At 43.7% G+C, this 12,000-nt stretch overlaps 1 protein-coding gene across 2 annotated transcripts in view; it reads left to right on the forward strand.

The window, feature by feature from the left end:
• HTT (huntingtin) overlaps positions 1-12,000 on the forward strand; it is a 168,339-nt gene that overhangs the window by 9,436 nt on the left and 146,903 nt on the right. The window contains exons 1-2 of one of the 2 annotated variants that reach the window (XM_060298907.1): positions 404-512; positions 1,055-1,111. The exons of the other annotated variant lie outside the window; for it this stretch is intronic. Of the exons in view, the coding sequence (XP_060154890.1) occupies positions 430-512; positions 1,055-1,111 (140 nt within the window). The 5' untranslated portion in view covers positions 404-429. Of the gene's footprint in view, positions 1-403; positions 513-1,054; positions 1,112-12,000 lie in introns of those variants that run through there. 2 annotated transcript variants of the gene reach the window in all.

A 12,000-nucleotide genomic window follows, 5' to 3' on the forward strand; every position in this document is an offset into this window, starting at 1 on the left:
CTGGGATCCCGGAGCCAGACGTGCGGGAGGGGCCCTGGCGTCGGGGCGAGGGGGCGCCCGGGGTGCACGGGCCTCGGCAGGGCCTTCTGGGGCCAGAGCGGCCTTTGGCAAGGTGAGAGCTGGTGGAGGGAAGAGCCGAGAAGCCTCCTGTGTCCTGCGACCCCGCTGGCTGCCCTGCCTCCGCGGTGGGCTGAGGTCAAGGTCACTGTCCCTTGGCTTGCTGGGGAGCCTTTGCCACCTGCCATGTGGGATCCAGGGGCCGGGCCTCGGAGACTGTAACCAAACAGCAGGGACTTGGTCCCGATGCTGTGACACCCGGAAAGCCACCGCCAGGGCCTGGTCCCGCGTCGCTCTCCCCAAGGGTCATCTGCCCCACCCAGCGCGTTCCAAGGTGTGGTTTGCATCTGTGCTGATGAAGCTGTATGCCGCATGCTGGCTGCAGTGGGGAGCCTAGTTGCCTGGAGGCCTGTGTCTAGAGCAGAGTCCCTCCCAGGCGACGTACCACAGACCAGGTGAGGGGAAGGGGGAGCTATCTGGGGTCTGGGGCCTTGATTTTGGCAGGAGGGAAGTGGCTCGGCCTCTCCCCCACCTCATCCTGCCTCTAGAGGGAAGGTGGCAGGAGTTCCCACCTCCTGGGGGCTGGGAGCACAGGCAGCAGGGTTTGGTCCACGCTACCTGCTCATAAAGAGGTTACTAATCGTGGAAAAGGAATACGTGCTCATCGTAAAAAACACAGGAGAGCGTAAAGAAAATAGGAATCACCTTTATTCCCACGTCCTGTTTACATTCTGACTTCTTCCAGGCTTCCTTCCTCCCCTGCTGGGGCCCTCCTGCCTCCCGCTGTGGATCATCTGGGGGACGTGGGAGGGCCTGGCCCGTCACAGGTGGGGAGGCTGGGGTGCAGCCCACCTGCCTGCAGAGTGAGGAGAGGGGGACCGCAGGGACGGCCCGAGCCTGGGTGGTCGTCCGCACCCGGGGGCACAGCTACGGGAACCAGTCAAGTCCTTTTTCTTTTCCTTTCTTTTCTTCTCTTTCCTTTTTTTGCTTAAGCTAGTCTGAGTTGCACGTCTCCATGCCCAAGTGAGAGCCCTGACAGAGACAACAAATCCAGGTAAGAATTTTCACAGGGTGTCTGGCAACTTAGTAGATTGAACATGTCTTTTTTTTTTTCTTTGTTTCTGGTTATAAGCAAATGTATATTTATTAAAGAGAATTTTGAAATTAAGACGAGTACACAAGGAAAATTTGTGTTTAATGTCAGCCACTGTCCAGGGATAATCCCTATCCGCATTTTATTCTGTAATGTATATAATTGATAGTTGTTTCTTGCCATGTCGTTTAAATAGATCTGACTGCTTCACCTCTTATGGCACATTTTGACCATCATTTATTTAAACAGTCCTAACAAGTGTCGTTCCCACTTTTCTTGTCAATATGAATACCAGTGGGACGGACGCCCCGCACCTACGTCTTTGTACCCACACCTGATTATATTTCTAGGGTAGCTTCTCACCAGGGGATCCCTTAGTAAAAGGGTATGAACAATGGACATAAATCCTCCGAGAAAGAGCTAAAATGGTTAAAATGGGTATACCTAGAAAGCAGGTTCACTGGGATGGGCAGAAATGGAGCAGAGGAATGCTGTTTGCTTTATAAGCACTGCATCTTGACTTTTCTCTGTTGACCACGTTCATGTATTATTAAGATAAAAATAAATGTGACCTTGTAAGGATTATTTACTTTCCCCCCAATAAAGCACAGCTATGCACTAAAAAAGGTATAGGATCATTTTTAAAGAATATATATGATTTGCCTTTATGAACAAGTTGCCCTCCTGAAAATTTTTAACCATTTGCCCTCCCACCAACAATGTTTAACAGTTCCTTGCTAAGTTTCACCAAAAACTCAGTTTTGATGAAGAGTTTCACCAGAAACTAGGTATCTTTCATTTCTTTTTTGTGGTAACATACACATAACACTTACCATCTTAACCATTTTTAAGTGTACAGTTCAGTGGTGTTAAGTGCGTTCACGTCGTCGTGCAGCCGTCACCACCACGTGTCCACAGAACCGTTTCATCTTGTGAAACTGAAACTCTGTCCCCATTAAACACTAACCTCCCTATTCTTCCCCTCCCCCAGCCCCTGGCCCCCACCATTCTACTTTCTGTCTCTATGGATTTGACGACTCTTGGGACCTCATATAAGTGGAATCATGTGGCGTGTGTCTCTTGGGTCGGGCTTATTTCACTCAGCATAACGTCCTCAGGGTTCATCCATGTTGTAGCAGGTGTCAGAATCCCCTTCCTTTCTAAGGCTGAATCAGATTCCTTTCTGCTTCTCCATTCATCTGTTCATGGGCACTTGGATTGTTTCAACGTTTTAGCTATTGTGAATAATGCTGCTATGGACTTGGGGGTACAATATCTTCTTGAGACCCTGTTTTCAATTCTTTGGGGCATATACCCAGAAGTGGAATTGCTGGGTTGTATGGTAATTCTTGGTTTAATTTTTTGAGGGGCCACGATACCGTTTTCCACAGCAGTGGCACAATTTTACGTTCCCACCAACAGTGCACAAGGGTTCCAGTTTGTCCATATCCTTCTGAGCACATCCTTTTTAATGGCTTTTTGGCATTATTCCAATATTTTATTAATTTTTTCTTTTTGGCCACACTGCACGGCTTACAGGATCTTAGTTCCCCAAACAGGGATTGACCCCAGGGCCCCTGCAGTGGGAGCGCAGAATCCTAACCACTGGACCACCAGGGAAGTCCCTCCAATATTTTAAAGTATTAATGTTTCTACCAATTCCCTATTGTTGGACATTTACGTTGTTTCATCTTCTTGATACTATTAATATTGCTTCAATTACCATCTTTGTAGCTCCATCTTCGAATGCTTGTCTAATAACGTCCTGAGTGACGGTCCATAGGTATATATGCTAAGTCAAATGGTTCAGGTACTTAAATCTTCTCATATCATCTCATTTATTTATTTATTTTTTGGCCACACCACGCAACATGTGAGACGTTAGTTTCCTCCACCAGGGATCGAACCTTTCCCCCTGCGTTGGGAGCCCGGAGTCTTAACCACCGGACCGCCAGGGAAGTCCCCTTTAATCTGCTGACGGATCCACATCTTTTGACGTTGCCAAATTACTCTTCAGAAGAATGACAAGACTGTATTATAACTAGCAGTTCTTGCAAGGCCTTGCTTCCTGTGTCCTTATCAATCCTGGTTAGCACTCTCTTTACTCACCTTTTCTCCGGTTCTTGCTGAATCTTACTGAATCAACTTACGCTGTTTTCATACGTTGCTAACTCAAAGTTTCCCGCCTTACCCTGGAGCATCTGAGCCAGGACTACAGAGCCTGTGATGAAATGCCACCCAGGGTCAGACGTTTCCCCTCCTGCTCTGTGCTTTGTCATCCATGAAGCGAGGCATGTGGAGTGAGAGTGTTCCCTTTGTCTCATTCCTTGAAGTCAAACTTTCCCCCTCTTATGCCCTTTGAATTCAGCGCTGAGATCTCAGAGGACCTCTGCTTGGGTAGGTCCTGGCCTCTTTCTCTTCTGCTTCATTGTGTTATTCCTCTTAACTGCTCACAGCTGAGTGTGAGTGAAATTCTTTAAACACTGCTTTATCACTGGGGCTGAATTCTTACTGTTTTCCATCACATTTCTTTCCCTTCTCAACTGGAAGATGAGCCCAGCAAAGGGCCTGCATTGTGTGGCAGGGAGGTGGGGGGTGGGGTGGGCTGTGCTTCTGCTTTTTGTATTTCGTGTCTCTTACTTTGAGGGCCAGGCAGCATTCAAGTTGTGGTTTTAAATAGGAAGGAGCACTTCCAGTCTTGATTTTCTAATAAGGAAACAACTGGGCTTTAGAGTGGAGGAATGTCATACCCCATGTAGACCTCATTTTAATTAATATAGCAGTCAGTGCTGGCCAGGCATCTCCTTCAAGAAGTCCTCTTGGGACCTCCCTGGTGGTCCAGTGGTTAAGACTCCATGCTCCCAATGCAGGGGGCCCAGGTTTGATATCTATTCAGGGAACTAGATCCCACATGCATGCCGCAACTAAAGATCCTGCATGGGGCTTCCCTGGTGGCACAGTGGTTGGGAGTCGGCCTGCCGATGCAGGGGACGCGGGTTCGTGCACCGGTCCGGGAAGATCCCACATGCCGCGGAGCGGCTGGGCCCGTGCGCCATGGCCGATGAGCCTGCGCGTCCGGAGCCTGTGCTCCGCAACGGGAGAGGCCACAACAGTGAGAGGCCCGCGTACCGCAAAAAAAAAAAAAAAAAAGATCCTGCATGCCGCAATGAAGATCCCGTGTGCTGCAACCAAGACCCGGCACAGCCGAATAAATAAATGAAAACAAAAACACGTCAATCTCAATGCTTTAAAAAATATATATAAAAGAAGTCTCCTGACCCTCATTCCCAGGCCAGGTGAAGGGCCCCTCCCTGGGCTGGAGCTTATACAGGGGATCAGTTGTAGCCTTCATGTTGTTCATATTCTAGTTACCAATAACTAAGGGTAATGTCTTTGTTTGGGCTGTTATATCAGAATACCATGGACTTGGTGGCTTATAAATGACAAAAATTTCTCACATTTCTAGAGGCTGGAAGTCTGAGATCAGGGTACCAGCAAGGGTGGTTTCTGCTGAGAACCCTCTTCCGGGTTGTAGACTGCCAACTTTTTGTTATACCCTTACATGGCAGAGAGCAGAGAGAGGAAGCAAGCTCTCCCATGAATCTTACAAGGGCACTAATCCATTCATGGGGGCTCTACCATCATGACCTCATCTAATTATCTGAGTAATGGACAAATAACATGATGATTGAAAATGAAAGTAGAGTGAACCATAGAAAGATACTGAAGAAAATCTTCATCTTATTACTGGAGACTAAATTACCAGGTTCCCAAGAGATAGAACTTACGACATTTTGGTCACAGTACAGTACAAAGTACAGTAATAGAGGCGGCAAAGAGGGGAGGAATGGAAGCAGTCAAGAGAACAGAAAATAGTAAATAAGAACAAAAAGGATCAGAGAGAAAATGAGAGCTACTCTGATTTTACATTCTTTGTGGGATACATTTTAAAGACATAGAGAAACTTGTAGACGTTTGAATTGGATGCACAGCAATGTGAATGTGAATGTACTTAATGCCACCGAACCGTATACTTAAAGACGGTTAAAACGATCAACTTAGGGACTTCCCGGGTGGTCCAGTGGTTAAGACTCCGCACTCCCAGTGTAGGGGGCCCAGGTTCGATCCCTGGTCAGGGAACCAGATCCCGCGTGCTGCTACTAAGAGCCCGCATGCCGCAACTAAAAAGATCCCACAAGCCACAATGAAGATATTGCATGCGGCAATGAAGATCCTGCGTGCTGCAACTAAGACCCAGCACAGCCAAATAAATATTTTTTTAAAAATGGTCAACTTTATGTACTGTATATTTACCATAATAAAAAAGAATGAAAAAAGTTGAATTGAGTTTAAACTCATTATTTCCCAGCTCTGTGCTCTAAAAGACCTACAAGCAATGACACCCCGGTAGCAGGGAGCCCACCTGCTGCCTGGATCTTGGTTTCTAAATACCATTCTCCAGTAAAAGGAGTCAGGGCTCCTCGAAGAAATGGCTGGGTCCACATCTGAGGAGGCAAAGATGAGCCTGGAAAATCTTGTGATATAAAATAAGAAAGTGCTTTAAAAATAATGGGCATGTCAAAAGGACACAGAAGTCACCTTGAAGTGGCTTCCAACGAATTTGGGACAATTCGAGCATTAATAAAAGAATAATGATGAAATTGATAATGATATATATATTTTTAAGTGTCTATAGTAAGATTCAAAGAAGTAAAGGAATAGATGTGTATGGGGAGGAAAATGCTTCCTCGTGAAAGAGTGCCGGGCGGTTAGGGCAGAAGGAATGAGGGGTTAGGACACTCACCAATCTGCAACTCCCAGCGTGAGTCAGGCCAGCAGCATCAAGAGTGCCAGACCCACTGGTGGAAGGCCTTTGGGGAATAGGGTATTCTCACAGGTCCAGAGAACTATCCCAAGTGACTTAGTAATTACAAAGAGAAGAGGTACTTTCATATTGGACAGATCTGGCAGTCACCCCCTTGACTGAGTGACCAAACTTAGCCCCACAGACCAAGGGCAGCCTGACACCAGGACAGGCCCACCTGTGAAGCTTTCTTCCTAAAGGGTTTGATGGAATCTAGTCAGACCCCCAGACCAGAGCTGTCCAATAAAATATGTAAGTCACACGTGAATTTTTTAAAGTAAAAAGAAACGGCTTTGAATAATTTTTAAAATTTAACCCGCTATATCCAAATATCATTTCTATATGTAATCTATATGTAATCAGTATAAACATAATAAGACATTTTACATTCTTTATTCTGTACTAAGTATTTGAGATCTGGCGTGAATTTGAAATTTTTTTTTTTTTTTTTTTTTTGCGGTACGCGGGCCTCTCACTGTTGTGGCCTCTCCCGTTGCGGAGCACAGGCTCCGGACGCGCAGGCTCAGCAGCCATGGCTCACGGGCCCAGCCGCTCCGCGGCATGTGGGATCCTCCCGGACCAGGGCACGAACCCGTGTCCCCTGCATCAGCAGGCAGACTCTCAACCACTGCGCCACCAGGGAAGACCCGAATTTGAAATTTGACAGCACAACTCAATTCAGACTTACTATATTCCAAGCGCTCAATAGCCAAATGTGGCTAGTGGCTAAAGCATCAGACCACGCAGCTCCACACCCACCTTCCAGGTTACAGGGACATAGGAGCAGGTTAAGTCACAGCATGAAGAGGCAATCAAATCACAATGAGGGTGTTCTGCAAGAAACTGGCCTGGAGTCTTTAGAAAGTCAATGTCCTTTAAAAAACACACCACCACCACCACCACCACAGGGGAACTATACATAAAAAGATACAAACAACCAAGTGCAGCGCAGGAAACTTGATTAGATCCTTGTTTTAAAAGAAGCTTAAAAAAGACATTTGGGGCCATGTGGATATTTGACTCAGGCCTGGATTTTATTTCATTCCATTCCATTTTATTTATTTATTTTTTTGCGGTTCGCGGGCCTCTCACTGTTGTGGCCTCTCCCGTTGCAGAGCACAGGCTCCAGACACGCAGGCTCAGCGGCCATGGCTCACGGGCCCAGCCGCTCTGCGGCATGTGGGATCTTCCCGGACCGGGGCACGAACCCGCGTCCCCTGCATCGGCAGGCGGACTCTCAACCACTGCGCCACCAGGGAAGCCCCATTTTATTTTATTTTATTTATTGGCCGCGCCGTGCAGCAGGCAGGATCCCAGTCCCCCGACCAGGGATCTAACCCGTGACCCCTGAAGTGGAAGCGTGGAGTCCTAACCACTGGACTGTCAGGGAAGTCCCAGGCCTGGATTTTAGGTGATATTAGGTAATTAGGGGAAGGTGGTATCATGGCTCCTACTTTTGGAAACATCTGCTGAAGTATTGAGGGCTGGAGTGTGACAATGTCTTCAACCTACTCTCAAATGATGGAGGAGGGTGTCTACATGCAGAGAAAGCAAATATGACATGATATTAATAGTTGTTGAGTTTAGAAGGTGTACTGGGTGGTCCCTGGACTATGTTTTGTTTAATTTTTTATACATCAGGTTCTTATTAGTTATCTATTTTATACATATTAGTGTGTGGGCCATGTTTTTAACGTTTTGTGTTTATAGGAGAGAAATAAAAAGCGCCCCCAGTCTGTCGTGTGGAGGACGGAGTTGAGGCAGCAGGAGTGGACATAGGGAGCTAGTTAGGACTGACAGTGGCCTAGGCCAGCTGGACACGTGGAGCCCGAGGAAGTGGACAGATTTGTGCTACACTTTGGATGTAGAAGCAGCAATTTATTACAGCGCAGCCTCATCCACCGGACTGTAAGCTCCCTAGGGACAGGGGTTTGTTATTTATATCACATCCCCAGCACCTGACACGTAGTAAGGACCCACAAATGGTTGTTGAAGTCAACTGAACTGCTAACCAGTATTTAACGTAAAAACTAAAGGATAGAAGTTATCCAAAAGGGAAAGTGCTTTATTTTTATTGTATCGATATTTTACTCCCCACCCACATGTCTAGGATGTAAACCTTGTTTCTGTCTAAAAAGTAACGAGGCCACTGGCAATGGAACTGAAACCATGTTGACAACAACAAATCAAACAAACAAAAACCGAGGAGCCCCAGAGAAACTTTTACAGGTGATGGTGTGTCTGTTGCCTTGCCTGTGGTGATGGTTTCACGGGTGTTTGCACAGGTCCAAACTCATCAAATTGTGCACATTAAACGTGCTTTTTTTTAAAAACATCTTTATTGGGGTATAATTGCTTTACAATGGTGTGTTAGTTTCTGCTTTATAACAAAGTGCATCAGTTATACATACGTTCCCATATCTCTTCCCTCTTGCGTCTCCCTCTCTCCCACCCTCCCTATCCCACCCCTCCAGGCGGTCACAAAGCACCGAGCCGACATCCTTGTGCCATGCGGCTGCTTCCCACTAGCTATCTACCTTACGTTTGTTAGTGTGTATATGTCCATGCCTCTCTCTTGCCCTGTCACAGCTCACCCTTCCCCCTCCCCATATCCTCAAGTCCGTTCTCCAGTAGGTCTGTGTCTTTATTCCTGTCTTACCCCTAGGTTCTTCCTGACATTTTTTTCCCTTAAATTCTATATATATGTGTTAGCATACGGTATTTGTCTTTTTCTTTCTGACTTACTTCACTCTGTATGACAGACTCTAGGTCTATCCACCTCATTACAAATAGCTCAATTTCGTTTCTTTTTATGGCTGAGTAATATTCCATTGTATATGTGTGCCACATCTTCTTTATCCATTCATCTGATGATGGGCACTTAGGTTGTTTCCATCTCTGGGCTATTGTAAATAGAGCTGCAATGAACATTTTGGTACATGACTCTTTTTGAATTTTGGTTTTCTCAGGGTATATGCCCAGTAGTGGGATTGCTGGGTCATATGGTAACTCTATTTTTAGTTTTTTAAGGAACCTCCATACTGTTCTCCATAGTGGCTATATCAATTTACATTCCCACCAACAGTGCAAGAGGGTTCCCTTTTCTCCACACCCTCTCCAGCATTTGTTGTTTGTACATTTTCTGATGATGCCCATTCTAACTGGTGTGAGGTGATACTTCATTGTAGTTTTGATTTGCATTTTCTAATAATTAGTGATGTTGAGTAGCTTTTCATGTGCTTCTTGGCCATCTGTATGTCTTCTTTGGAGAAATGTCTACTTAGGTCTTCTGCCCGTTTTTGGATTGGGTTGTTTGTTTTTTTTTTTAATATTGAGCTGCATGAGCTGTTTATATATTTTGGAGATTAATCCTTTGTCCGTTGATTCGTTTGCAAATATTTTCTCCCATTCTGAGGGTTGTCTTTTCATCTTGTTTATGGTTTCCTTTGCTTTGCAAAAGCTTTGAAGTTTCATTAGGTCCCATTTGTTTATTTTTGTTTTTATTTCCATTACTCTAGGAGGTGGATCAGAAAAGATCTTGCTGTGATTTATGTCAAAGAGTGTTCTTCCTATGTTTTCCTCTAAGAGTTTTTATAGTGTCCGGTCTTACATTTATGTCTGTAATCCATTTTGAGTTTATTTTTGTGTATGGTGTTAGGGAGTGTTCTCATTTCATTCTTTTACATGTAGCTGTCCAGTTTTCCCAGCACCACTTACTGAAGAGACTGTCTATTCTCCATTGTATATCCTTGCCTCCTTTGTCAAGGATTAGTTGACCATAGGTGCGTGGGTTTATCTCTGGGCTTTCTATCTTGTTCCATTGATCTATGTTTCTTTTTTTGTGCCAGTACCATATTGTCTTGATTACTGTAGCTTTGTAGTGTAGTCTGAAGTCAGGGAGTCTGATTCCTACAGCTCCATTTTTTTCCCTCAAGACTGCTTTGGCTATTAGGGGTCTTTTGTGTCTCCATACAAATTTTAAGATTTTTTGTTCTAGTTCTGTAAAAAATGCCATTGGTAATTTGATAGGGATTGCATTGAATCTGTAGATTGCTTTGGGTAGTATAGTCATTTTCACAATATTGATTCTTCCAATCCAAGAACATGGTATATCTCTTCATCTGTTGGTATCATCTTTAATTTCTTTCATCAGTGTCTTATAGTTTTCTGCATACAGGTCTTTTGTCTCCCTAGGTAGGTTTATTCCTAGGTATTTTATTCTTTTTGTTGCAATGGTAAGTGGGAGTGTTTCCTTAATTTCTCTTTCAGATTTTTCATCATTAGTGTATAGGAATGCAAGAGATTTCTGTGCATTAATTTTGTATCCTGCAACTTTACCACATTCATTGATTAGTTCTAGTAGTTTTCTGGTGGCATCTTTAGGATTCTCTGTGTAGAGTATCATGTCATCTGCAAACAGTGACAGATTTATTTCTTCTTTTCCCATTTGTATTCCTTTCATTTCTTTTTCTCCTCTGATTGCTGTGGCTAGGACTTCCAAAACTATGTTGAATAATAGTGGTGAGAGTGGACATCTTTGTCTTGTTCCTGATCTTAGAGGAAATGCTTTCAGTGTTTCACCATTGAGAATGATGTTTGCTGTGGGTTTGTCGTATATGGCTTTTATTATGTTGAGGTAGGTTCCCTCTATGCCCACTTTCTAGGGAGTTTTTTTTTTTATATCATAAATGGGTGTTGAATTTTGTCAAAAGCTTTTTCTGCCTCTATTGAGATGATCATACAGTTTTTATTCTTCAATTTGTTAATATGGTGTACCACATTGATTTATTTGCGTATACTGAAGAATCCTTGCATCCCTGGGATAAATCCCACTTGATCATGGTGTATGATACTTTTAATGTGCTGTTGGATTCTGTTTGCTAGTATTTTGTTGAGGATTTTTTCATCTATATTCATCAGTGATATTGGTCTGTAATTTTCTTTTTTTGTAGTATCTTTGTCTGGTTTTGGTATCAGCATGATGGTGGTCTCATAGAATGAGTTTGGGAGTGTTCCTTCCTCTGCAATTTTTTGGAAGAGTTTGAGAAGGATGGGTGTTAGCTCTTCCCTAAATGTTTGATAGAATTCACCTGTGAAGCCATCTGGTCCTGGACTTTTGTTTGTTGGAAGATTTTTCATCACAGTTTCAATTTCATTACTTGTGATTGGTCTGTTCATATTTTCTATTTCTTCTTGGTTCACTCTTGGAAGGTTATACCTCTCTAAGAATTTGTCCATTTCTTCCAGGTTGTCCATTTTATTGGCATAGGGTCGCTTGTAGTAATCTCTTAGGATGCTTTGTATTTCTGCAGTGTCTGTTGTAACTTCTCCTTTTTCATTTCTAATTTTATTGATTTGAGTCCTCTCCCTCTTTTTCTTGATGAGTCTGGCTAATGATTTATCAATTTTGTTTATCTTCTCAAAGAACCAGCTTTTAGTTTTGTTGATCTTTGCTAATGTTTTCTTTGTTTCTATTTCATTTATTTCTGCTCTGATCCTTATGATTTCTTTCCTTCTGCTAACTTTGGGTTTTGTTTATTCTTCTTTCTCTAGTTCCTTTAGGTGTAAGATTAGGTTGTTTATTTGAGATTTCTCTTGTTTCTTGAGGTAGGCTTGTATTGCTATAAACTTCCCTCTTAGAACTGCTTTTGCTGCATCCCATAGGTTTTGGATCATCGTGTTTTCATTGTCATTTATCTCTAGGTATTTTTTGATTTCCTCTTTGATTTCTTCAGTGATCTGTTGGTTATTTAGTAACGTATTGTTTAGCCTCCATGTGTTTGTGTTTTTTACGTTTTTTTCCCTGTAATTCATTTCTAATCTCATAGCGTTGTGGCCAGAAAAGATGCTTAATATAATTTCAATTTCCTTAAATTTACTGAGGCTTGATTTGTGACCCAAGATGTGATCTATCCTGGAGAATGTTCCGTGCGCACTTGAGAAGAAAGTGTAATCTGCTGTTTTTGGATGGAATGTCCTATAAATA

This window comes from Globicephala melas, chromosome 5, assembly GCF_963455315.2.
Source record: "Globicephala melas chromosome 5, mGloMel1.2, whole genome shotgun sequence".
Classification (NCBI taxonomy): domain Eukaryota; kingdom Metazoa; phylum Chordata; class Mammalia; order Artiodactyla; family Delphinidae; genus Globicephala; species Globicephala melas.